Here is a 27,309-nt window from a genome sequence, read left to right on the forward strand (position 1 = left end):
CCAAATTTCTTGTTTTGGCCTCGTCATTAGTGTGTCAGTGTGTAGCAAACAAACATAATAAAAACTATAAGACAAAGTGTTTCTGAATACTTTCTGAAGCCACTTTATATATATATATATTTTACCACAGTGCTGACGATGCCGGTCTGAGAATGTCCTGAATCATTCCAGGACATCTGCTCCCCTCCTCAGAAACACTGACCGACACTGAGGTCGGACACAAAAGAGTGTGATTAGGAGATCGCTACGTGATTCATTTTTGCTGCAATCCATCCGGGGAAATGAATCACACAAGGCTCATTGTATGTTCACTTCCCCAGCACAACAACCTACAGTTTCTTTCTCAATGTCTTTAAGCAGCTGAATTGAAGGCACACTGTCATATGAAAAGTAACCGCAGGCCGGAGATAACTGGGTTTCTCATAAGGAAAATTAGAGATTTTTCCTTTTATACTTCTCAGTAGAAAAACTGCTTCGATTGTTTTTTTTTAATCATCTTAAAGGCAACACTCCAGTTCACCATTAACAAGCCAGAGGTCTTCAGCGCCCTCAAGTGACCAAATAACACAATAACAAAGGCAGACTTTACTCTTCCCAAACCTTATTGTCCGTCTACAGATCTAGACAGTGTTCACACATAAATACATTTATGTTTACCAAAAAGGGAGTTTTATCTGATGCATTAAACAGATTACAGTTGAGTGATTTTTTTGACAGCCAAAGGCCTTCAAAGCTAAATGACGTCAGAGTATTTCGAGAGCTTTGAAAGATGAACAGTTTAAAAACAAACTGATTTTACCTTCAATGACTGTCAGAAACACACACAGACATACACACATCCAAGGTGCATGTCTACATTTTAGTATGTTTATAACACACCATCACACACAATGCATTAAAGTCCATTGAGTAAAACAAGTATGTTCTTCAGGCTTTCCCCTTTCTCTTCTGCATTTTCTTTCCAGACCGCGCCCCTTTCTGGGCTCCTCTCACCATGCCCTGGAACTGGCCTTGCAGTTTGGCGCGCTTCCTGTAAACACAAAGAATAAAATAATTTTAGCCTCTGACATTCTAATATAAATCAATTCCTTGTGAGAAAAGTTTATGAAATTGTGCAAGGACAACTGTTACCTTCGATTAAGCTGGGCCTTCTTTAGAGGGACGTAAGCGTAAGGATCAAGCTTTCCTTGTTTCTTCACATCTCCTTTTCCTTTCTGAGAAATGTAGGATGAAATAATACACTCAGAATGATAGCTTCTAACCAGCAAATCCTGCAGTGTGTGTTCCTGCCAAGGTTATAGTTTTGCATTTATTAGTTTTTATTTTTATTTCATTTTTTGTTTTCAAATTCAGTGTTAATTAGTTTTTAAAGCGGGTTTGCTAGTTCAGTTTATTTTTTATTTTTTGAAAATGCTTAGTTTTAGTTTTTATTAGTTTTAGTCTTTTTTTGCAATATGGGTTATTTGTCGGAAGATTAAAAAAAGGTCAGAAAAAGTATTGTGTAATAACTCAACAAAAACATACAATTTTAGAAATATGTATTCACAATGTATTCAACAATAACACTAGTACATAAAATGTAGCCTACATATGGTCATAAATATGTAAACAGTCTACACAAGACGCCGCAGTAAGTGCAAAATGTGTAAGTGACGTGTTCCAGGAAAAAATCCTAAATAGCCAACAGACTAAAGAAGACATGAACAGGTGTTTTCCACTTTGGTTCGAGTAAAGAGGCAAACTTTTTGAAATCAATCGAGTCACACAGTTGTGTCGACATCCCAGTATCAATCCACATATTAACCCACGCTTCCTCCCGCTTTTGGTGTTCCTGCGTATGTACTAACCAGCAGCTATCGGGTCGCCGGTGAAAGCCCTCCTGTAGTGTTCTCTGTCCTGCTGTTGTCTCTGGCATGCTGCCTGGCCCTGTACCCATACATCCATGCCCTGTACCGGGGTTAGCTTCTGTTTCGGGGAAAGGGGGCTTCGCGTTCTCCTTTACCTTGTTAAGGTAAGCTAGGTTAGCCTCCTTGTGTGCGCTTCTCAAATGGACTTTAAAATTCGTGAGATTTTTCCCTGTAATAAATGGTCCACATATTTTACCACCTTCCACTGCAAGGAACTTGCTTTTATCTGACACAGTCATAATCAAATAGGACTGCCGCTTTCTTCCGACTTTCGGTACCACCACGATGCCAGGCGAGGGGCACGGACATGTGTTCAATTTGACATGGAATGTCGGAATTTCTGGGTTCCCAGTCGGAAACTATACATATCTACGGGAAATGTCATGGTCGGAAAGATATAACGTTATTTGCTCTATGAAAAACATCGACAATGACGAAAACTAAGGACATTTACTCGATACATTTTATTTTAGTTATTTTTGCAAACAGACATTACAGTTTTAGTTTAGTTATCGTTTTCTTGTAATGCCTCGTTTTTATTTCAGTTAACGACAATGTTTTTTCCCCACCTAGTTTTCGTTATTTTGTTCGTTTTCGTTAACGATTATAATGTTGGTTCCTGAATGCTGCCGGACTTACCTTTGACTTGTAGTCTGCCCCAGTGTTTTCCCTTCTTCCCAGAGGTCTGTGGATGCCTGAGCCGCCAGCTGAGAACAAAAAAAATGTGCTGCTCAGTCGAAATCACAAAGTTAGCCTAAAAAGAGTCAATTTAATCCCAAACTATAACCCAAGCTTGATGCACAGGCTGATTTATCAATGAGGATTTTTGGTGCCAGTCCTACCTTTGTATTTTAGATGGGGTTCAATGTCCATGTCCTCATCAAAGTTGTCATCTCTGAACTTCCTTTTCTGTGACTTTTTCTGAAGGCGATAAAAAAAAAAAAACGTAGATGATCAAAGAAAAACAGCAATAACAATGTCTCTACAGCAACAAGAACACTAAATAATACAACCTGCGTAACATATACAAGTACTCACACTTTTGACTCCAGCCTCTTCTAGAATATCTTTCATATCTCCCTCATCTGTGGGAAAAGTAATGAACAGCCTGTTCATACATAAAGCAATGCAATGTACATGATGGTTGGATTAACTACAGGATTGCTCTTACCTTTATCTTTTCCATCCTCCTCGTCATCCTCTCTGATGATCAGCCGTCCGTCTGATGTCACCTTGAAGCCGTGCTCAACCCTGGCACTCTTTTTCAGCCCTGGGTTGGTGGCTGAGAAACAACAAAAACATTTGAACAAATCCCTCCACAGGATAATGCATTTTTTTTTTTTTTTTGTCTTGACATTGCAACTATCAAAAACAAAGTGTGTTACCTAGCACTCTCTGGGAAACCTTGGGATCCAGGAAGTTAAGTGGGTCATCTTCCTCTCCTTCTTTGAGCCAGGCCCGTGCTTTCTGCGGTTTTCCTGCTTTCTTCTGAGCATTACGAACCTTTCCTTCATCCTCTGACAAATCACTGTCTGACTCTGCAAGGATGTCCTCAATACTGGAGAGGAGAGGAGAGGAGCTTTATAACAGAAAAAGGGTAAGTGCATGAGGGAAGTCAGGGCTTTGTGTGGGGGAACAGTGGTCTACCTTTGGCTCTTTGTTTTAGGTTCCTCCTCTTCGCTCTCGGAGTCGTCATGCTCTGCGACCTGTTTCCTCCTTTTGGTGCGAGCCTCGGCCTTGCGGATGTTTACAAGCACCTTGTGGTGTTCTGCAGGCAGCATGCTCTTCACCAGCTCAAAACTGGAAATACGGCAGATAATGAGACACACAAAAATACACACAGTACATGACAATGTAACATATAAAAGTGATGTAGTTGTGGTATAAATGTCCCAGAGGAGACCATCTGGTACCAAGACATCCAGTGCAGAACTGGCTGCATGCAATATATGACTGATCTTCAGCCCTTCCAAAACAATCCGAGTTTAAAAGGGGTCAGCTGTGTTAACAAACAGCTGGTGCCATTATTAAACAAAGCACCCCTTTGTTAATGTTAATGATAGTGCTAGCAGGCTAATCCTAATATAAATATAATTTCACTGGACAGACAGTGCTTTAATCATTCTGGTAGCAGACAAACGGGAACAAAAAAGGAATCAATCAGATGCGTCACTGATGATCAAATATCAGTTCCCCATCAAAACAGCACAGAAAGAAATCAGCTCTGTTCACTTCCACACAAGCACTTACAGACCATGATTACATACAATACAGTCATTTTGATTGTTCTTTGTTGAAGTAAAAGTTGCGGGATGGCCAAAGAAACAGGAGAAATTACCAACCCAATCTGAAATAATTCACTTGTTTTGAAAAAAGAAAAGAGAGTAAAATCAGCTTAATTGGACATTTTTTGACTTTTTGACTATTACACCGCCACGTCTCCTTCAGAGCCATAAGTTAGCAAAATGGTGCCCAGTTGAAGATTATAGTTTCTTAAAATAAATAAATAAATGTATAAAAGAAACCCAGCACTTACCCAAACTTTCTGATAAACTTAGTGAAGATGTTCTTTAGTTTGGTTCTGAAGTGCCTCCTCACATCGTCTTTGATGTTCCCAACTCCCTCCATCTGAACACAGAGAGTGAAATCTGTATTAAATGAGGGCACACCTGCCTCTTATAGTGGACTAGAGTATCTATAATGTCAATGCCTACCATGACAGTGGCATGTGATGCCAGCGTTTTGGGGTCCATGATGAAGAGGATGACCTTGATGAAGCCTAAGGCAGCTTTAACTATCTCTCTGGTACGCGACGACAGCAGCAGACAGATGTTGTGCAGCAGCTGCTCCCTGGTGTTCTCCTCTATAGCATCTGGGGAAGAAAGTACACCAGACTTTATCCAGTCCACGAATATAATCATCTAAAACACCAACAGGAAATTGCTGGAAAGTCAGCAGGCCTACCTTTATACTCGAACACCAGTCGAGTTAGCGCCAACACTGTACAGGTGATCATGGTGACGGAGCCCGTAAGTCCTGCGTACACCAACACTAAATACTGCTCCATGGCGTCTGGATCAGAGACAGATACTGAATTAGTATTTTAAACCAAATCATCAAAATGAGAAACTTGCATCTGCACGTACACAAGAGAAGGAAGACAGGTGTGTTACCTTTTGTGTTCCCACAGAAGCGGACAAATGCGCTTCCTATTTCCACCAGCAGGTTGTAGGCATTCTTACGCGCTCCAACAGACACCTCTTTGGTGCATATAATCACCTGACAGAGAGAACAACCTCATGAAGATTTTAAATATCGGTACTCAGTGTGTTTGTTTGTTAGCGAGCACTCATTTGTGTTTGTACCTCTGGCAGCAGCGCTGTGATAAAGTCTTTGTGTTCTTCATTGAGCCTTTTCACAATGTGGATCAGACACTTCAGTCTCGGCTGAGAAACAGAAACACAGATAGAAAGATATGGTCAGACAGCGGGGTAAATAAAGATATATAATTCCATCTAATGTCAGCTCTTTTTTCTCCCTCTACACAGGAGTCTCACCCTCTTTGCTGGTGAAGAGGCCTTTTTCAGAGTGTCGAGCAGGACGACTTTGAGCGTTTCCAGATTAGCCATGACAAACGATCTGCACTCATCTCTCTCTCCTCCGCACAGCTCCTCCAGCACACGGTACGCCTTCTTCTGCATGCCTGGCTCTTTGTTCTGGAAACAAATGCACCAAGAGACATAGTTTACAAGAAATACAGTTAGGTTCGAAAGCTTTTTTATTAAAAACTGGACATTCCGTTAAGCACACTGTGCATACCCTTACCTCTAAATATGGCCTAATCAGTTCAAAGGTTTTAGTCATGGTGACCTCATCGACAGAGGGAGCCATGGCGACTACAAGGTCCATCATTGACAGCCTGAGAGGTAGAGATGGAAGAGTAAGTGTACTGATATTTACCCATTTCTAAAATGTATTTAATGAACAGACAAAGGCAGACATAATACTACAGCAATATATTGATATTCATGTCCCACCGTGTGAACTCAGTGGTGTCGGTGCTTTTCAATCTGTCTATGGCTTTTTGCAGGAACGTGCAGACCATCTGTGGAGGATTGTTTTAATTAAAAGATAAACCAGCACAAGAAATATGACCCACCACAAGAAATACCATCAGTTCTTCATGAAAGAAGACTAGACATGTTTTTTTTTTTCTGATTAAGGCCCAGCCCTCCACCCCTGGTACACTTCAGAGTGTTCAGTCAGATCATTAAATTATGTAAACAAACATGAAATGCTTTGTCACTGTATGAGAACATTATGCAGCAGAATGTGAGCAAACTTAACTGACCTGTGTTTCGGTGACAGTTAAGTAGACCTTGATAGTGTCTAGTATAGCCATCCTGTAGGTGGCGGACTCTCCAGCGGCAGGCTGCTGGCCGTACACATTGAAAAGGATGGGCAGGAAGTTCTTGGAGAAGCGGCCCACTTCATCTTTTTCTTCCTCTACAGAGATAAAGCAGACAGTAAGTAGCTGCAGTACTGTGTGTTGTCTCTCTCTGTGAACATGCGTGTCCTCCTACCAGTGGAGCAGCTCTTGTTGACAATAGTGCGTAGAGCCTGGCACACTGTGAGCCTCAGGTCTGGCCGTTCATTAACAGCCATACCGAGTGTGCGCGCGATGCCTTTGAAGGATGCCAGCAGGTCCACAGGACATGTACAGAAGCCAGGGAGCATGGTCCAAATCTGAAAGAAAAAGTACAGGCATTTGAGGCACTTCTCAACAACTCATTCACTGGAACTCTGAATACACCATAGTTAAGTCAGTGTAGAGTTACCTGCATCTGTAACGTCTGGTAGACTTTGGCTTCAAGTTTCTGTCCTGCTTGCTCTAATTCTTCAGCTACAACACAAAAACAGAGTAATCGGTTAATACACACAAAAAGTAAACTCAGCATCACAGTCATCCAACCCTTAAGTGGAGCATCACACATATGTTTACCTCTATGCTTGAGTGTAGAAGCCAGAGGGAGGAAATAAGAAGCGAAAAAACCAAGGTGAGTGTTCTTCACGTGATCCCGTATGACCGGGACCAGCCAGCTGCGTGGGAACTCCAAGTCATCACTGGTGAAAAAGAATCCACACACAGTCAGTTAAACCACTACAATGACATACAGGCAACTCCGCAGTGTTTTTGTGTCCATGTTATTTGCACTTACTCGTAGCCGGTGATGTTGAGGGGAACAGCACCCAGCACAACTTGAGGCCCCATGCTCTCTACAGCTCCTCCTACGGCCAGGTCCAACTCCCCGCTGAAGGGGAATTGAGGAGTGGAGCGCAGGTCTGCCAGAGACTGCAGGGACTGTCCGGGACACAACACAAAGTCTCAGGCAAACCTTTACTTTTTCTCCACTCACAGAGTGATGTGCAAGGTTTTGTGGCTATGTACCTTGGTCATGATGGGGTGAGCTTGTTTCCCTGCAGCTCGATAGAAGCAACCCAGGATCTGCAGCACAAATGGCCAGGAGGCATGGAAGCGATAGGACAATCCTTCTTCTACGATACTGAAACACACAGCCACAATTACCATGATGAGCATGTAGTATCTACAAAGAAAAGACTGAGAACAGCTAACAGTGAGAGAGCTTACCGAAACATTTTGCAGACATAGGAGGGGTTCCCTGCAGAGGCTGTGGCGGTGAGCATGCCCATTTCCTCCATGTGAGGGGCAACACATTCAGCCAACAAAGTCTGAAACAGATAAACAAAAATAAATCTTCAATTAGGTTTTTAATGATTTTGCAGACCTCCCTCTTCAATTATAATCCAGAAATACCCTGAGCCTAGCCTTGACAAAAAAAACGTTGTCCACTTGAGTTACTCAATGTGGATGGATGACTTCTTTACCTTTAGTGTATTGGTGGCTGCAGAAACCACCTGTGTGTGAGGCGACAAAAGGCAGGACATGGCAGCAGAGAAGAGGCGAGGGAGGTGGCCCAAACTCAGAGAACTCTGCAAACTACACAAGGACACACAAACTGTTGATCCACAAACGTAATCTTACTAGAAAGCAGAGAAAGGATTTGTGATGCCGTTGTTTTATTACCTCGCCAAGTGAACATGTGCTTTCTCCATGACAGCGAGCCAAGCCAGCAGAGGCTGCAGGTCATTCTCACTGGGCAGGTAGTCGTACAGAGCCTGAGGATGAGAAATGGCATATTAGCTTGCACACTACATTTTGCGTTATAACATTATAGCATTGGTTTTGTTTGTATGCTCTCACCGTGATGATCTGTGCGTTAAGTTCCGGTGAGAGGGTTGAAGCATTTGGCTTCCCGCTGAACAGCCTATGAAAGGCTTGCATGGCACTCGCCGTCACTAGCTACAGCCAGAAACACAGCAGCAGTGTTAAAAGCTACATTTGAGTATCTATGTAGATGAACAAAAGGGTATCTGGCTGCACCTATGAATGTCTCTGTGCTCTCACCATATGGCTGAGTGTCATCACTCGCAACAGAGTTTCACAACAGGACTTGACAGCTCCCAGAGGAAACGTCCCCATCAACTCCTTCAGAAGACCCAGCACATGAAGTGTGGTCGTGTCCTCTTTGCTGCCTGAGGGGGGGAAAGAAATAGACATGAACGACAACTTGCTGGACAACCATAAAAAACTATTTACTTTCCCACAGTAAGAAAGAAAAAAACAAAAAAAAAACAGTTGTCTTACCTCCTGCCTGTTCCATTTCTTTCATGCAAAACTTGGCTGTGGTCACTGCAGCAGGATGATGGGTTGGAGCGTTATCTGTAAACAGGAACTCACTACCTCTGAGAACAGAGCAAATGCCTTGCTGTGCTGCTTTACGGACCTGAGAGGGGAAAGCGGACATGAAATTAAAAGGCACAAAATTGTACGATTTCAGCATTTTCAGCATTTATTCAACATGGAATACTTCTGAGGAAGTTACTAGCAGGCAGGTGAGACAAACCTTAGGCTTGCTGTGAACTGTGAAGCTGAGAAGACCGTGGTAAGCCTGAAGAGTAGTCGGGTAAGTCCAGACAGATGCATCCTGCTTCCTCAACAAAGTGGCCAGGCATGACAGGATCTATAGATGCAAAAATGACAAACTCAAATCTATGCTGCCTTCTTCAACAGTGAACAATAAAAAAGACAAATGGACACAGAGACAAATCCACTCACCCATCTAACCGCCGAGGCAGTCTCAGACGTGGCCTGTTTAGACATGATGTCCATCAGAGCCTTGGTGGTGTCTGAGAACTTAGACATGAGCACTGGAGCAGGAACCCTGGGGAACGCAATACACCAATCAGATGAAAAACATTTAGAGTCATATCTAATTAGCCTTGACATGAATGGAAAGGTTTGTTTTGGCGACAAAAGTTGTTAAAAGTCCAACCGTTTCATGACGAGGTTGAGGAGGTACGCCACTGCCGCCTGAGACTCTGGTGAGTCCACAACCTCCAGGGTGGTCATCTACAAAAAGCACATGTTGCATTTTCAGACACAATAAGTTTTACTATCAACTTTTAACACACCATAAGTTTTTTTGGAAAATGGAGAAAACATTTTTTTTATTAAAAGGCAGCACTCACCAAAGCCGCAAAGTACTCTGTTTCAGTCTCCTTCCCTCCTTGACCACGGATCACCTCAGTCACAGCTGCCAACACTGCACAGATCTGTGAGGCACATCAGCAGACAATGTTACAGCTACAGGAAAACTCTGCGTCTTGGATTTCCAAGTACATTTGTTAGTAGTGTTGGTATCCTCGCATCAACGCCTAAAAATGTCATCCATAACTCCTCAGAGATACCCTCAATTGTTTTAGTTTTCGCTCCTAATGCAAAAAGGCAATTTGCCTATATAAAAACAAGACATTAGCATGTATTACAAATCAACCGTTTAAAGCCATTTATTAATGGGGTTCTGTGAATAAATGATCTACCTTTAGTGTATTGCCTACCTCCTTGTGAGCAGCTGAATTGGACTCCCAGTAGCGCTGTACCTTTCTGAAGGTCAGGTTGGAGCAGTCTGACAGGCCGCTGAGGAAGGTACCTGAGGTTCTTTCTGAAAACGCCTCAGGCTCCTCTTCCATACAGGCATCTTTACGGCCACCGAGCTCAAGCGGACCTGCCTGCAGATCATTGTGTAGCTTAAGAGCATCAACTGTTAGATCGCTCTTTCCTGTGGGGAAAAAAAAGATGTAGAGGTACCCCATTACATTAAGCTAACCTTCCCATAGTGCAAATGGAAGACATCCTAGGGCATGATAGGGTTTCCCCATGCACACTTTTTCATATGTAGCAACCACATTTTAAGACAATGCATGAAGGATTATAAACATACAACCACAGTAAACAAGACTGAATGAATAGGTCTGCACATAACCTTGATTCAACTACTGTAAGTATGCATTTCATTTGCAGAGAATCAGGCTGAAACAAGGATTAATTGAGGCTTGGTGCAGCACAGGCCTGACAAAGCATCACCAGGAAGGGTAACAAGTATTTGATCATGTCTATAAATTATTTACTTCCAGCAGTCATTAACTAATTGATTTGAAACGTAATATTAAATATAACATAATTGTTTTGGTACCCTGAAATTGGGGGGACAATGGCCATGTATAAATAGGTCTGCAATTCCTCATTGTGTACCAAATGTGTGGATGTGAAAACACCCTCAAACTTCAGAGTAAATACATGTAAAGTCTAATGTGCTGGAGTAGAGAGCCAACACAGCTAAATGTCTTGTCTCTGGCCAAATACTTACAAATTATTTGCTATTATTGTCGAGACTGTCTATTTCAGGGTGTTACCTATAACGTTATGACATCAGTAATAATGAGCTTTATCTTAATATATCGACACAGTTAAACAATGTGTCTCATTCAGTCACAAACACACAAGCAGTTATTAGCATGTAAAATCGAAGAGTAAACTGACTGACACGTTATTTCAGCGGACCAAAGGGAAAAGGCAGACAGATAGGAGTTAGGCTTTCTGCTGACAACTTTATTGGGTGGCTGGTGAACATTTAATGGCGCAGCATAAAGTTAGCTTGGGCTGTTGCAAGTTAAATGGCTGACGCTAGCTAATGTTAGCACTAGCCACAGACCCACGTGTAACGTTGATGGAAAGCTTACCGCTGGGTCGGCTGAAGAAGCGGCTTTTGGCAGCCTGCCTAAAACGACTCGTCTGCGGGTTTGAGTCGCTACTGTGTCCTTTCTTCCATCGTTTGAGTTTCGACCCCGTCCCAGATCGAAGTTTCCCCGATTTGACCATTTTCGGGGTTGAAAATAATCACGTTACCCCAAACTGTCTCTGCGGGTCCAGATCACGCTGTCGCTTACCAAAAGACGTCACGTGTGACTCATGTGTCTGCCCTGGCCTTGTTGTTATTTGCCAGTAGATGGCGCTGTTCAGCAAAAAAACAACACACACACACACACACACACACACACACACACACACACACACACACACACACACACACACACACACACACACACACACACACACACACACACACACACACACACACACATCTTCAAGAGGAACCATTATCAGCTTATGTGTGTGATGCGGTTGAAAGCCCCGGAAAAAAAGCTTTTTTTTCCATCTATAAATGTATGAAATATAATGTTTTCCTATCAACACTATTCCTGTTTATTCCTAATAATGTATACTCGTAAAAGCATTTTGATCACATTTTCCTTCTTAGAATGTGTCATTTGAAGGATTTTATAGCTTTTAGTATCCAATGACAAATGCAAATATTGAGAAAAGTCTGAAAATAAACTTCATTATCATTATCATTATTTGTGTTCATCAATTGCTTTAGAATAAGTTCTTATGTTAGATACTTGTGGTTCCAAACAATCAGAGAAGCAGAGAATGGTTTTACATTTTTATTAATAAGTTATTCAAGTACAGTGAGCAACATCTTGTACATAAGACTACAGTAACTTGTTTGGAGTGATGAAATAAAAAACAAACCTAATCATTTTCAATCTTTCAATCTCAAGACTTTGTTAAATGTGTGTCTTTGTTATGAGTTGTGAATTGTAAAATGTAGTGTGCACATAGTTACATGACCAAACAACACATATGGAAACTGACATTTACATTTTCTTTTGTCTAAAGTTTTCCGTTATCTCTACTTCTCAAATCGCATGACATAAATCTAAAAAATAATTTAAAAAAAACATATTCAGTTTAGTACAAACCCACATGAGAAGGAGGGGGACCTGTGTAAACAATAGAGCTCTGAGTTGATGTCCACACAGACAGACAGACACTGGGATGTGCATCTTAGGACTCTACTTTTAATCTAAAGTGCTTTTCAATAGACTTCATTTGGAAAAAGGAAAAGTTACAAAAAGGAGCAATATAAAAGCAATAATTTCTTGTATAAAAATGTACACAAAATTACACTGCAGTGCCAACTGGAAAATGATTTCAGGCCCTACTCCTATTCCTACCCCCCTCTCTGGCATGTCCCTTATATTTTCTCCTCTTCATAGCCCTTTGTCTCCCTCCTCAGTTAGCTATGTCTTGAGGGTTCATATTGACAATCACTTGAACGACAAAGTCTTTCTGGATCTTGGCGTCTTGAAGACGAGTCTTGTCAGTCAGGAGCTTCCCGGAAAAGAACCACCTCTGGCGGGTCACGTCAATTTCTTCCCGTTCTTCCAACTGTTTCTTTAGCTCAGCGATGGAGTCCGCCATGCTGGCTGTCAGACGCACATCATTTCCTTAAAAACCACAAGGCATAAAAAGAGTTGACACATATTTCTAAACAAGCTGTGACACACTGAAAAGCTATGAATTATGAATCAATCTTCAGCCTAGATGAGACCAGATTACCTGATGAAATGCATGCAATCTGCACAACATGTAGTTCTGTAGAGCTTACTGGGTGTTTCTCACCTGTTGACAATCGCACCCGCAGCTGGAACTCTTGTCTGCACGGAGGGGGTTGAGCTTGTTTCTGTGTGGAGTCAGAGACTTTGTTCTCACTGGAAGTTTCAGAGATGAGATTGACAGGTGGGGCTAAAGTGTAGGCTGGGAGTTGGTAGCGGTTGCCCAGTTCATCATAACTCTCTGTGAGAGAGCCTGCAGAGGGACAAATAGACTATGTAAATTACTGGATTTCAAAAACCTTGCTACCAGTAATAGCAACTGACTTTAACCCTGATATATAAAGACCCTTCTCTACTCCAATAAACCAGTAGAAATATGAGGTCATCACATTTACATTATATTTACCTACATCACATTTACATCAACAACACCAGTGTCCTTGAACTAAATGCTTAAAAGCAAAAGCCCTCTTGTGTGTGAGTAGGTAACACGAACAGTGTTTTTTTTCCAACTTACTGTGCACCAATCCATTCAAAGTGGTCACGCAGCACTGTGACTATTATGTAACTATTACAGCCGTAATCTCTGAACAACTGATGCATGGGATTCTGCAAAATGTCCTTTGACATTTTGAAAATTATTACAGTGAGTTTATTCATTTGTACTGGAAGTTCCAGGACATTTACTGCTTACAACTGATAGCTGGATAAAGCACATTTCCACATCTGAGAGGGGTGTGTGTGTGTGTGTGTGTGTGTGTGTGTGTGTGTGTGTGTGTGTGTGTGTGTGTGTGTGTGTCTGTGTGTGTGTGTGTGTGTGTGTGTGTGTGTGTGTGTGTTCGTATGCCTGTGGGTGGTTTCATACCGTGTGGCAGAGTGATGCAGGCTCCATCCACTATAGCCTGTGCTAGCTCCAGGTCATTGCACTCTGCAGCCAGGGCTGCTGCTCTGAGTGCATCCCAGATCTCTTTGCGTCCATCAAAGGCGGGAGCCGTATCCCAAAACTCATCCCTCTTACTCCTCAGTTGACCCTCCATCATCGGGTACTCACTCTTCCACTTTGGACGCTCCTTTTTTAGGGGCTCATTGCGCCCTGAAAAAAAAAAGAAGACAGTGTTCAGTCTAATCTAATCTAATCTAGACTAATGTAACAACTGATCCAAAGGCTGTAAGCCAATATCATCAGGGCTGTGCTCTGCTGGCCGCTTATGCAAACAACTATGTTTTTAAAAGGTGCTATATTTGCAGTGACTTTTTTAATGACATAATGGCCGCAGCTAAAACAGTTACTGTAAAAGGGATTACAGGGCAGTAACCAAGTATCTGGTAGTGAAGTTCTGAGAAACCTGCTTAGTATGTAGATGGTTGCCAGGTTGGCTCAGGCCACAACTGCTGTAAAAAAATGCTGAGCTATCTATAATAACCATGGGGCACGTGGGAGTTTAAAAAAAGATTGTTGTGTAATTCAAATGTACTTTCTATTACTAATATATTGCCCTAAGCAGAGCTATGATTTCTGACAAAATAAATCACGAAAAACAATATGTCAAAGTTTTAAATGGTCTACTTCTTTGAACATATAAGAGCATCATCATTGAAAATGTCCCTATATAAGATACATTAGAGAAGCTAAATGCTTCAAATGTTCTATAACTTGTTTTATTTACACTTGGTCATGTAAACATCAGTGAGGACAAAAAAAGCCTAATTTTAAGACTCCCATACTGAAGAATCTTCAGTAAAACAGCCCTTGGACGTGGCTGGGTCGGATCAATGGGTAGAGCAGGCGCACATATACTGAGAGGTTTATGCCTTGACGCAGAGGTCCAGGGTTTGAATCTGACCTGTGACGATTTCCTGCATGTCTTCCCCTCTCTCCCCTTTCTCACCTAGCTGTCCTATCAATTAAAGGCAGAAAATCCCCGCAAAAAAAATAAACATCCCTTGGACAAAACAGCCCTTAAAAATTACAACACGGTTTATGTGCTACATAGGCTAAGTAAAGCTAAGTAACTATTATGCATGCAACTGTTCTTTATCACTCCAACAACACATAAACCAAGTAAATTTATACACCCACTGCAGGTGTTTCCATGTATGTTATATCCACCGTACCAGCATACCAAGGAAGTCCATTTGATTCACAGAGGGAGAAACATCAAAGTGATTATTTATAGTGCTGTGGATTACTGCAGTGGCTAGTAACACATACACGTGCAGTGACTTGCACTCACACATACACAAGCATACACCAGTGGATTATAGGCAGTAATCAGGTTGCACATAACATGATTTATTTGTCCCTATCCCATAAGGCATTGGTTGGAGAGATGAGCACTCTTTGGCCAAAACAAACAAGCAAAAACTCTCAGAGACTATTACAAGTCTAAAACAACAAGCACACTGAAATATAAATACAAAGCTTATACAAATCAATGATCACATCATCACGCCTCACTTTGGTCAAATATATATTCTTATATCTGATGCAAAAATGTTTCAAAACAAGAATAAATGTCTTCATCTGTTGATTGAGTTGGGCATTGGGTTGCCATTCCCATTATGCAATATGCACAGACGTAAATGTTATTAACAATGCAGGCCAATATATATGATGAATGTAACACCATCACCTCATCCCGAATCTCCGGTTGCCAGTTGGATTTTAAGTGCTTTTCTTGCTTGTGTGTCTGCATACGTAGTCACTCAGACGTACATAATTTACAAATTTTATCATTTAGATTTTATGCATTACTATAAAAAAAAAGCACAGTTTTAATATCAAATCAGCTTTTTCTCGGTTTCAAAGCCATAATTACAATATGGCAGAAGTCCAGAGAAAGTAACTGCTATCAAAGATTATACTCTATATTCCTCTGTGACATTATTATGTTAATAAATATTCCATAATTTGTACCTATCTTGCATAAACATGTGGTTTTAAGTCTTTATGTCTACTTTTGTTATTGTGGACAGGCGGCGGCAAAGTTGCAAAGGGATGCATTAACATGTGTCTGGAATCCTAACAAGCAACCTGACTGAGAGACTTGCTCTGATCTGTTGGGTGATGACAAATGACTGCAAGAGGTAAGCACATTAACTAAGTTTTCTGAAACACATTCAGAGATAATGAGGACAAAACCCATTCTTAGTTTTTAGAGAGGGACATTTTTAGGTCATGACGTTTGAAAGAACGGACATTAACAGCATATTACACACTCAACAAAACATGCTCAATAAGAGAGTCCTGGTTGTACACACAGTAACATAACATGACTGTAGGTAGCTTTTTGGTTACATGTTTTTGCTTACTAGATGAGGTGGACGCATTCAGTGATGACAACCTGCATTATTTGAAGAATGTTTTTTCCACCTCCTTGCCTTGCTGTAGTTTTTGTGTACAGTGTTGTGTGCGTGTACAGAGAGCTCAGCTTCGACAGCGTGTCCTCAGCTGTAAGCCTAGCAACCTAGAATCTAAGCTTAGCCAAGTTTGTTTTCCTCAAGCTTAAACATTTCTAGTGGATGGAAAAACTACCAACAAAAAATCTACCAAAACAGGAATTATTTAAGTTCCTGTCATGTAAAACATTAAAGTGTTATTTTTTGGCTATTATCGCTGCACCATTTCTATATACTTTTTAAATAAATACTACAAGTTGTAATAGTCGTAGTATTTCAGTGTTTCAGCGTAAAAAACAGAAATGGATTGATGAAAACATACTGAAAAATACATTAAATCAGAAGTATCAGCATCTAGGTTAATAAGCAAGCATCTCCTAAACATCAGCACTGCAACCTAATATTATCAGTCTCACATCTCATCAAAGTGACATCAGTGTACGTCTCAGTGAACACATGTATTTCACTGAGAGGCAGCAATGATGATGTTGTGTCAATTATATTGTTATGAGCGCTTTCTGTTTGTTCTATTTTCATTTACATTGTTTGTTACCGTAAACATCTTCACACAATAACAACAGCATCAACAGCGCAGACAATCTTAAACTCAACATATTATTATTATTATTATTATAGAGTGAGCAGTGCAAACATATTAACATAAATAATAAAAGCATTCTTTCACACCACACAAAAACTCTATACTTACTTTTCAGCAAAATCCTAAAGGGTGTGGTTGGACCGTGATAGTAGTTGTATTCCCTGGAGTTTGGTACTCCCATAGCTTTTCTTACACAGATGTTTTGATGTCAGTCACTTAATAGTCCACATTAATGACTTAAAGACACAAACCCTGAGGAAGAGGACAGCCCTGCTGTGTCCAACCAGCTTGTTTGCAACACGCGACTCAATGGAAAAGACAACTACCTGGTCTAGTTTGCCATGATTCTCAGACTCTGACTCAGAGGTCACTTAACGGTTGTGACACTTTCCCAGTTGCTTAAAAATGACCACACTCCAACCACTTACAACTCTTCTAATAACAAATACTTGGCAACCCAAAAATTCAACAGGATCAGTTCATGGAAAGAGGTTCAATGTGCTGTGAGAGTAAGTTGAATGTCCTAGACAGAAGGTTCTTTGCACAACAGAGCTAATCCTATAATAAGTACCCAAAGGCAACCTGCTTAACCTATTAACAGACAATAAACCTTGTCAGGCTATTACAAGTTGAAGGAGAAGCCACTGTACTTATGCAAACTTCCCCCAACAGATGACTGCTTTTCCTTCATGAAGGCTCTGCTATTTGTATAAATAAATATAAATCTGTCTCTCACATCATGCATCCACAATAATATTAGTTGGACAGTTCATTACAGAGGCCTTCTGTGTTTGCATCTCACAAAATCAGAAGGTCTGAGTCTGTAAACATGATCTGTGAGGTCATGTAAATATATTCCAAAGCAGGTCGACAAAAGGAAAATCATGCACCAAGTAGGTCAAACTTTGATATGAAAACTCTGAAAGCAGGCCACTGCTGCTGCTGCTGCTGCTCTATACATAATGCATGACAATCCAGCTGAGTGCACAGCCGCTTTAAAAAAAGAAATAAATTATTATTATTTTTTGGGGCATTTTTTTCCCTTTATTAGATAGTGACAGTGGATAGACAGGGAAGGTGGGAGAGAGATGGGGGATGACACGCAGCAACGGGCCGCAGGTTGGACTCAAACCCGGGCCGCTGCAAAGGACTCAGCCTACATGGGGCACATGCTCTTACTGGGTGAGCTCGAGGTGGCCCCCACAGCCACTTCTTCCACAGAGAATGAATTGATCAGCGCAGGTCCTCAGCACAGATTAGACTAAGCCATGAGTCCTGAACCATTTAACACCTGAGACAGTGAGCTCTCAGAGAAAGATGTCAAGGCAGCAGGGGTGAAGCTAGAAATCCTACCCCCAACCTGCATTTTATCATAAATGCATACATTGTTAAGGCTTAATCTTCTTGTATGTGTCTAATGTATCAGAGGATGTGTGCTGTAACACTTGCATTTAAATGCATCAACCCAGAAGCAATTTCCCTTTAACTAATAACATAATCTAATTTAATGTAACAGTGCTACTTGTGGGCTCTTTTAAATTATATTCTCAACACATTTCAGCTCTCTTGTAACAGCACCCTCTGCAAAAAAACAAATATATAGAAACTCTTAGTCCCAGTTTCTGGTTTAAGAACATCGTATCTTATGCTTAGATCACTTCCATTGGTGCAGCTCTGTTTCTAATGCATTCACGAAATAGGCCTACTTATTTCAGAAACTAAAAGGCTGCAGTCCAATGTGTTCCAGCTTCTTACCTCCACGTTTTTTAGTTCTGGTCGAGCTTCGGGCACTCCCTTGTCCATCCATCCTACTCCTCCCAACACAGCCTCCCATCACTGTCCCTACAATCCACACCAAGGAGAAAAATCATCAGTCTTCTACATATTTGCCAAATAAATGCTTTAAAAATGAATAAGTGATAACGTCGGATAAATACAGTTAATGCTGATGTAAAATTAAGTGTCTCATGTGAAAAGCATCATCGGGGGGAATAATGACACCTCAGCACTCCTTGTTCCTGTGAGGTCAGACAAGCTGAGATGTTTACGTCACGTGTACTGCCAGCTGACGGCCGAGGGCACGCGCCTGAACCTCATGCCGCTGTTGCTCTGATTTTCATTCACATTAGGCTATTAAAACGTGTTTATGTTTTAAATGTAAAGGATGTAGGCTTACATCCGGTGGGATTTAATGGAATTTGCCGCCTTATTAGTCACAGGTATTTTGCTATATCAGGATTTTTAAATAAACAGTTAATGGTGATTCTTTTTGCCTACCGGAAATCCAGTCTGCTAAATTATGCATTCGTCTGCAGTTTGCTTGCCACATCAGAACTTGCTTCCAAGTGTTATCACCCTGACGCGACGATCAGCAGGAGATGCGAGTTAGCAGGTTGACAGACACAAACTGGGAGCAGTGTGTCTGCGCAGGGCTGGCGGACTGGTGACCAGTCTGGCCCTGCACAGCCTCCAGGAAATCTCAGCTTCGCCACAAAAAACAGCAATCAATTTCCGTATTCCCCCCGAATCATTATGAATGCAGCTCACCGGCACAATCCGTTTGCACTGATCTAGAATTAAATCCTTATCAGTCTGCACGCATGCGCATCTTAGACCAATTATTTGATCCTGCTTCAAAGCTCATCAGAATAAAAGCGGAAACTGAGAATGACCCCTCCAGAATAAGCGATTGGAAACAATTATCCATTTAGTTTGTAAACAAGCTGAATTTTAAAATAATAATGAAAACTTGGTTATAAAACAAAAATGTAAAAAAAATAAACGTTAGGGGTTATTGTGCAATATGCTAAACATTTGTAAACCTCTTTTCAGGGGTTTTAGTCTGAAATGCGAGGCGGAAGTATTTATTGGATAAGGGTTAGTGTGTTGGTATTAGTTGGACGTTTCTCCTCTCCTTTTAAATAAAATCTAGAAATTTAAAATAAAACGCACATCCGTTTCCATAGAACTCCTGTCCCTAATAATAAAACAGTTGTTGCTGGTGTCTTCTCAAAAAAGTCCAACTTCTATGAGGTTATTGCTTAGTCATTTACAGTTTCATCAGAATAAAACTGTGTGAAACCAGCCTGGTACACTGCAAAACTACAAATAGGCTATGTCAGTTTAGGTCCATTATTTTTGTAAGTAGCCTTAAATAAAAGCAACTATAAATGTAAAACTATATTGGATTATGTTATTAGTCCGGGAACAGGTTAATCCCATCCAATTTAATATTGGCACAAAACATTAGTTGACTTTAGGCTATCCTATTCATTGATAGGTCTAGTGCATTTGCTGGATATGCAGGTAATAGTAAAAAGTGTGTGTGTGGTGGAATACTTGATTATTGCTCATGAAGCCAAGCATCCAAATCTTTGAGGGTTGATGTAAGAAAAAAGTGCTCTCAATAAAAATGAGGAAAAGTCACTCTGTAGCCAATTCACTGTGCACAACTTGATCCAAGGCCTTCATGAAGACGCTGAATTTGTTCAAAAGTGAGTGTAGGGGTTTTACCATCTGGAAATAAGAGCACATAATGAAGGTATGTATGGACATGCTTAGCCTAACCCATGGCCATTATAAACTATGCCAAGCATTCACCACAGCATGTCACTCTAGTGAATGGCTGTTCATGCAAGCACATCCATATGTAACACCAACATACCCAAGTACCAACAGGAAAGTAAATGGTCACAATACATTAATAGTATATTGTTTTAATATTACTATTGAAATTATGTTTCCTAATTATCCAAATTGATGACCTCTAATAAAAACCAAATTTATATAAAATTCTTATCAATTATCCTCCAAACATAAACTATCTACCAAACTTGACCAACACTGACATCTGCTGGAAGATTGAATATTGACTGTGTGTGTGTGTGTGTGTGTGTGTGTGTGTATATATATATATATACTCTGTTTCAGACAGAAACAGACTGATCAGTGGCTGGGTTGAAACAGGCTGAAATCAGTTATAATCCCTTAATCCAGGGGTGTCAAACTCAGCTTTCCTAAGGGCTACATGGAAAATGAGAATCACATCAAGGGCCAGACATAGAATTTATTGCTTTTATGTCATGGGAAAAGCAAAATATCTTTGACTGTATTATTGCATGTCTCATATAGGCTTCTCACTTACAGTTTGGGCGACAAAAATGTCGAAAAAATGCCAAAAACGTTTGGAAAAAGCATAAAAAAATGTAAAAAAAAAACCATTGTGAAACGTTGTGAATTGTCTGCTTATCAAATGCATTAAATGTCCTAGGAATAGTTTCAAGTCAGCAGGATTTGTTTTCATCTTTGTGCCTCTCCACTACTGTGGCTGCTTGTTTTTTGATGTAATATATTCATATAAATCTGCAGATTAAATCTGCATCTCAATTAGTCCTCCCCTACTAGCAGTGTGTCTCTGCGTCTGTCTGCATAAGCAACACTGTAACATAACACTGGAGCTGGAGTTTGTCTACTCAGTATTGTAAAGTGATTCTGGAACAAAAAACCTGAACACCATAATTGCAAAAATGCAACCTGTGTATGTGTTATAATGTGTATGTGTAAAAATGTTCAATTGTTTAAATAAAGCAATTTAAAAAGATTTATTAACTTACTAAGTACAAAATACAGATAAATAATGACATATTGCCTTTTCACTGGTGAAAAATGTAGACCGTCGAACCATGAGCAATGCCACTGCGAGTTTTTGAGGTATTGAAGGTTGGCATGACCCCATTTCTTCAGCTGTGTGGAGACACTATGCTAGGATCCTTTAAGCCAACCAAAACAAATGACCAGAGTAGGTTGGACACAGCAAATACTGCTGAAATTAGGCTACAAGTATGCCTGAGTAGAGTATGTCATACAGGTATTAAGTCCTTTTTAACTGGGAAGACGTCCCATGTCAAACCATCACCAGGTGGGGTGTGTCCAGAGGGAAGGAGAACACGCGTCAACCAGTGACTAGAGACAAAAGATAAAGCGGAACAGGTTACAAGAATTACAAGGCAGAGATGATGAAGAATGGGTCACTTAACAGTTACAAACATCAGAGACACACCTTCTCTTCTCCACACCAAGGAAGTATTTCCAGTTATTCAGCCTGCCATAGTCGAAAGGGTTTCTGTAAACCTGGCAGAGCAAAAAAGGAGTATTTAAAAACCAAGTGATTTCACTGCCATTTAAACCAAGATAACTCTTGTCTTTTAATTGTGGCTCATGACAAAAAAAATCTCCCTCAACTATCACCACCTTCATTATTTTGACATTTCAAATATTTAACATGCTCGCCTCACCCGTCCTCGTTTTGCCAGTCGCTTTCTTTCTTTGCTGTTAATGTGTCTTTCGATGCTGGTCTCTCCTCTGGTTATTAGAACTGCATGCCATATGGTCAGAGCTCCCAGGGCCACTGCCACAGTGCTAATAGAACAAAACACATTTTATTTGATCCACTGCCAAGATAGTAAAAGAAAACCGCCATGTTACAATTCTATTCCACATGCTGACACTTAACAGTATGTAATCTTCAGTACAACCATGTTTGGAGTAGGCATGAAAGAAATCAATGTACTTTACTGTTTTGTACTAACAGGAAGTGATTAAAGATGTGTCAATCACATTGTAAACTTGGAATGCCTCGGCAAATTATGCTTGACAAAGAGGAGGCAAAATGTTTTTCTTAGGGCTGTCAGCATTAATGCAACTTTACACACATTACATTTTTTTAATCGCATGCCGCCATTTATTAATCTATTTTACACTTCACTCGGCTTCGCGTCGTGCCTAACAACACCCCTTAGCTGTTCTAAAATCACTAGAATCTAGCTAGTCTACTATTTTGACCCTTTGCCGCACCTTTACTTATCATCAAGCTGCCATACTTCCTCGTAACACATCCTGCTACTGCAGGCTGCAGGCATGATGGAGAAAGACAGCAGCAACACAATCTGAATGGCACTTTTTATTTTCCAAAACTCCCGGACGGCTCAGTAGACAAGTCGAAAGCCATATGCACATTGTGTAAAGCCGAATTAAAATATCACCGAAGCACGTCAAGCTTGAGCTACCACCTACGGAGCTAAGCATAGTAGTACAGTTAACGTGACTCAGGTTGATGCTAGCAGACTCAGGCAAAGCACTATTTTGGAGAGTGCTACTTGCCGACCTGTGGATGAAACCAAATCCAAAATAATTACTAGGCTACAGCTCTTGCAAAATGGGTGGCAACTAACTACAGACCTGTCAGCATCGTAGAAGTCTCGGGTCTTAAAGACGTACTACGGTTGGCATGTTCTGAATTGTGCAATAATGACAGATTCACACATTTTTCTTTTGTTTACAGTAAATAAATAATAAACATAATAATACAAATACAAATTTTAAAGTCAAGTCCATAAAGCAACTATCTTTGCATTCATTTGATTCCCAATCAAGATACACTGGTAAGAATTGCTTTCCATTGTTAATATGTACTTAAAAACAGTTCTGAAATGCAAAATAATAGAATTTTAATCATGTGATAAAACATGCGATTAATCGCGATCAACTATAGAAATTCAGTGATTAAACTAGATTAAGAAAACATTAATCGTTTGACAACCCTAGTTTTTTTTTTTCAAACATTTCATACATTTGTTTGTTTTCTGAGATCAACCTGGACCTGTTTCACCACCATCCACAATTTTTTTTTTGCAGCTATGAGCAGCTCCTCCATTTCCCTAAGGGCTCCTGCACACTGCCTGCGTGGTGTGAGCGTGGCGTTTCTGTTGCGTTTCTGTTGCGTGTCAGTTGCGTGACGGCTGCGTGGCGTTTTCTATGTCTTTGCACACCAGAAACATGTCTGACGTGGCGCTGCTGCTAGCCTTCTCTGTACACATGTATGTTTCGCATAAACATAAACATAAATATATACTGATTTGATAACAGCAAACACAACGTCGGCAGTATTGACGTCAAAATAGGCTACAGAATATTTCGTTCTGTCTTGATAATCCATCTTTTTTTTTTTAAATTACATTTATATCTGGATTTATGTCAAAACCTAGAGACTTTCAAACATCAAAATGTCATTTATTAAATGTATTAGTGTCAAAATGACATATAAACAGGTTTTCGTATTCTATTTTGCCTGGAAACGCTTCCAACACCCTTGTGTGTCACGTGAAAAATAGGCGTCGGTCCTATTTCTAGCATGCACATGTTTTCGGCACGGCTTGAGTCACACCTGAGACTTGCGTGTCACGCAGGGAGCGTGCAAGCTCTAACCTGTTAACATAGCCGAGCCGAAATAAAAACCGACACGCCACGCAGCGGACACGCTCACGCCATGCAGGCAGTATGCAGGAGCCCTAATGCATTGCATTGTGGAACAAGTAAACTTAATTGTGTCATTTTTCCAGTGTGAACACACACTGCATACAGAAAGCATGCTCTGAATTAGTCCTATATGTATGGCAAGTGGCAATATTAAATGCATATTTTACCTGGTAAGCACCCACATGTAGATGATGCTCTTATGAATTATCTTGTCCTTAAAGGTGTACGGAGGTGCAGGTGTCTGATAGTTGGTCTTGACAAAAATGAAAAGAGCCCATATTACATAACTAACAGATAATGAAAAAACACGTAAGCTTTATCATGTTATTGTGTTTGTACTTTTGAGACTGTACCTGGCCAGGGGGGAGAAGCCCAATGAGAATTCCCATCCCTGTTACTGGTACCCCTGGCTTTACCACATCCAAATGCTTAAAGCTCTAATGGAGTGACAGACAGAAACAAGGCAGGGTCAGGAAGGAACAGTTAACCCTCGCAAAGAAAGACACTAGACATGGAGGAAAAGTAACAGACAATACCAAACAAGCCTTAAGTTACAAGGACAAAATGCCGAGCAGACCCACAGGGACCAGCTGTGGTGTGTGTCAGAGCAAATCACCTCAATAGCATTGTATGCGTCTAGGAACAGGTCTCTGCCACTGATGCTACAGTAGACACAGCCCAAGGTCAAGGCGACGCAGAAGGAGAAGAAGTAACGGTGGTTTAAATGGCCCACACAGTTATTCAGCCAGGCTGAGATGCTGACGTTAAGGAAAACCATCCCTTCATAGTCACATCAAAAAAGGTATTTGAAATAATGTTGGCGAAAAGGATACGACAATGATGGTCCATTCTCAGAATGCACCTGCAAAGGAAAAATAAAATATGCAGTCTGAAACATATGCAGACAACATTTCTTCCAGGTTTTTTTCTTGCTTAACATGAGGCAAAAGAGTTCTTGCTAGCCAGGTCTGTCCCCTGTAAGTCCATTATATATTCCACTAAGCAGTCAAAAGGAGATTGGTCTACCAAGACATTTTTAGTCAGCTTTTTTTTCTTCTTTTTTTAAGATAATTTTAGGCCTTTATTTGTATAGAACAGCTTGAACTTGAAAGGGGAGAGAGAGGGGGAATGACATGCAGCAAAGGGCCACAGGTCGGAGTCAAACCCGCAGCTGCTGCATCGAGGAGTAAACCTCTATATATGGGCGCCCGCTCTACCAGGTGAGCTACCCAGGCGCTCTAGTCAGCTATTTTTAATAATGTTTTTTCATGAAGATTGAGCAATCAGATATTATAATAATATAATAATAATATAATAATATGATAATAAAGTGATAGCTCAAGATTCATTAGCTCTGGCAGATACACATTTGTGAACTATTCTGGCGATGCCACGCCCATCCAAATTAGCTAGACACTCATCAGACCACTCATCAATTAGGGAAATACCAGAACAGAAGAAAAACAACATTGACTCACCTGTTACAGATACCACAGTGGTGTGTTCTTGCTGGTTTGGGCATGATGCATCTTTTGCAGACTGATACAAATGGACTGTCATTTTTTACCTGATTGAAAGAAGACATTTTCGTTGAATTACTAAATGTAAGTTTATTTATAAAACCCAGATTAGTAAAGCTATATGTGGTTCTGCAGAAAAGTGTAGTTGATATCTTACTGTAGGGGGGTACCCAGGGGAAGTCGTGGTGGCCTTGTAGTAATGGAAAACAATCATGACGAGGTTCCAATGTCCATAACAAAGGTGCCAAGCAATCCCTTCAGGGGAGTATGTTTTGAGGACCATAGGCAGTAGGATCACATAGCAGATCACTAAAATGGAGCTCACCAGTATCACCACCAGCCAAACAAACAGCTGTCAGACAAAGACAGGGGACATCCACAGAAAACTTTTTTCAGAAAACTCCCTGCAGCTAATTAAAGCACACACACAGACAAACACACACTCACCGTGCCAAACCAGCGGGTGACATAATCCACAGTCCAAAACACTGGTTCAAAGACTGAGTCGAAAACCACATCTGAGTCAGTGAGAGAGTTAAAGTAAAAGGACTGCACCAGCAGTCTCATGTAAGCCCATATTTCCCTAATCCACAATGGCAGTGTGTTCCTTCCTCTCCTGGGACATGGCCGTAACCGCACACACCGCAGCAGATGGAGCGCTGAGCTGGGACACCACCGCATTCTGCATCTGTAATACGCACGCACCTTCTAAAGAAAATAAAGAAACCAACAAAAGATTAGCTGCTGTTTGACAAACAATCCAAAACCCATATTAAATTAATATAAAGACACAGAGAAGCGGCCCTCCTTACAAATGAGAAGCTGTAAGCAGACAATGTTTTGCATTTTAGCTTGAAAACATGATTCAAACAATTAATCGATAAGTAGTTGGCAATTCATTTTCTGTCGATTGACTACCCTAATCTAGTGTATTAATCAAACTTACGAAACGCTGAATTTGGGAGCCAGTCAACTTTAAAGTTGAGTTGTTTTTAAAACTCGCCTGTCTGTACCAAGTTCTGACAACTGAGACTTAAAACTCATCAGGTAACGTACATATACAATTTAAAGGTGCAGCTAGATAAATAAGCCAGAGCATTCATTTGCGAATCCAAACCAACATGTATAAAAAGGGCTGGCTGTTAAATATGTCGAAAGCCTAACCTAAAGTGAGTTGCTTTGCTGCATTCCAGACAGGGTGGAGTCTGGGTAGAGGTTTTGCAGCCACCTGCTCAGCCAGGTGATGACCGAGAGGGACAGTCTGAAGTGGAGTTGACTTTTGTCAGCAGCATTCAGCTTCACATCATCAGGCAATGCTAGGCTATTCAAGACCATTACAAATCTAATAGCTAAACTATCGCCTCGTGATGAAAGCGTTAACATTTCAATTTGGATCACTTAGTTCATAATACAAATTTCTGTGGACTGACTCACATAATCCTAACGCTCTCAAATCCCTTTTGTTTGGATGTCATCCAGTGCTTTCCCAAATAACGTTAACGTTACCCGACGCTGTGTGCTGCGTTCTTATTTAAGAACATTTGATTTATTTTGAGGTATACTCACTGTTCTATGAAGGCAAGGTACCTGCCGAAACCACCCCTCCCGTCGACATTTTCAAAAGCAAGGCAAAAACGGGATTAATGTCACATATTAGCTAGCGAAGAAGAGCAGGATCAGGGACCTG

At 40.8% G+C, this 27,309-nt stretch overlaps 3 protein-coding genes across 7 annotated transcripts; all 3 read right to left on the reverse strand.

Moving 5' to 3' along the window:
• Positions 1-473: 473 nt before the first annotated feature.
• Positions 474-11,285, reverse strand: rrp12 (ribosomal RNA processing 12 homolog). The gene is made up of 34 exons (XM_078272880.1): positions 11,070-11,285; positions 9,888-10,108; positions 9,519-9,602; positions 9,323-9,399; positions 9,106-9,211; positions 8,894-9,010; positions 8,635-8,773; positions 8,395-8,522; positions 8,191-8,289; positions 8,014-8,105; positions 7,815-7,926; positions 7,558-7,658; positions 7,357-7,471; positions 7,127-7,269; positions 6,910-7,031; positions 6,746-6,810; positions 6,491-6,653; positions 6,259-6,413; positions 5,945-6,012; positions 5,733-5,826; positions 5,465-5,623; positions 5,273-5,353; positions 5,081-5,186; positions 4,872-4,979; positions 4,622-4,779; positions 4,444-4,535; positions 3,555-3,707; positions 3,293-3,465; positions 3,079-3,189; positions 2,946-2,992; positions 2,750-2,828; positions 2,547-2,614; positions 1,132-1,214; positions 474-1,030 (listed from the first exon to the last, which is right to left on the reverse strand). Exons 1-34 carry the CDS (start codon positions 11,206-11,208, stop codon positions 928-930), a joined length of 3,861 nt encoding a protein of 1,286 aa, XP_078129006.1. The 5' UTR covers positions 11,209-11,285; the 3' UTR covers positions 474-927.
• Positions 11,286-11,820: 535 nt separating this feature from the next.
• On the reverse strand, positions 11,821-19,410 carry ubtd1a (ubiquitin domain containing 1a). Of its 2 annotated transcripts, none has more exons than XM_078272885.1 (5): positions 19,066-19,410; positions 18,544-18,630; positions 13,654-13,881; positions 12,793-13,041; positions 11,821-12,680 (listed from the first exon to the last, which is right to left on the reverse strand). In XM_078272885.1, the coding sequence occupies exons 1-5, from the start codon at positions 19,115-19,117 to the stop codon at positions 12,466-12,468; spliced, it is 831 nt and encodes a 276-aa protein (XP_078129011.1). In that variant the 5' UTR covers positions 19,118-19,410; the 3' UTR covers positions 11,821-12,465. The 2 variants fall into 2 exon arrangements, with proteins under 2 accessions (XP_078129011.1, XP_078129012.1); XM_078272886.1 differs by having other exon boundaries at positions 12,856-13,041; positions 19,066-19,405.
• Positions 19,411-20,836: 1,426 nt separating this feature from the next.
• zdhhc16a (zDHHC palmitoyltransferase 16a) lies at positions 20,837-27,305 on the reverse strand. 4 transcript variants are annotated; one of them, XM_078272986.1, is made up of 11 exons: positions 27,189-27,305; positions 26,070-26,327; positions 25,780-25,974; positions 25,581-25,669; positions 24,936-24,964; positions 24,719-24,852; positions 24,456-24,539; positions 24,270-24,355; positions 22,083-22,206; positions 21,848-21,918; positions 20,837-21,750 (listed from the first exon to the last, which is right to left on the reverse strand). In XM_078272986.1, exons 2-11 carry the CDS (start codon positions 26,301-26,303, stop codon positions 21,648-21,650), a joined length of 1,149 nt encoding a protein of 382 aa, XP_078129112.1. In that variant the 5' UTR covers positions 26,304-26,327; positions 27,189-27,305; the 3' UTR covers positions 20,837-21,647. The 4 variants fall into 4 exon arrangements, with proteins under 4 accessions (XP_078129112.1, XP_078129110.1, XP_078129113.1 ...); XM_078272984.1 differs by having other exon boundaries at positions 26,070-26,330; positions 27,189-27,302; XM_078272987.1 differs by lacking the exon at positions 27,189-27,305 and adding an exon at positions 26,569-26,765.
• Between the last annotated feature and the right edge of the window lie 4 nt (positions 27,306-27,309).

The sequence above is a fragment of the Sander vitreus genome, chromosome 17, assembly GCF_031162955.1.
Source record: "Sander vitreus isolate 19-12246 chromosome 17, sanVit1, whole genome shotgun sequence".
NCBI classification, from domain to species: domain Eukaryota; kingdom Metazoa; phylum Chordata; class Actinopteri; order Perciformes; family Percidae; genus Sander; species Sander vitreus.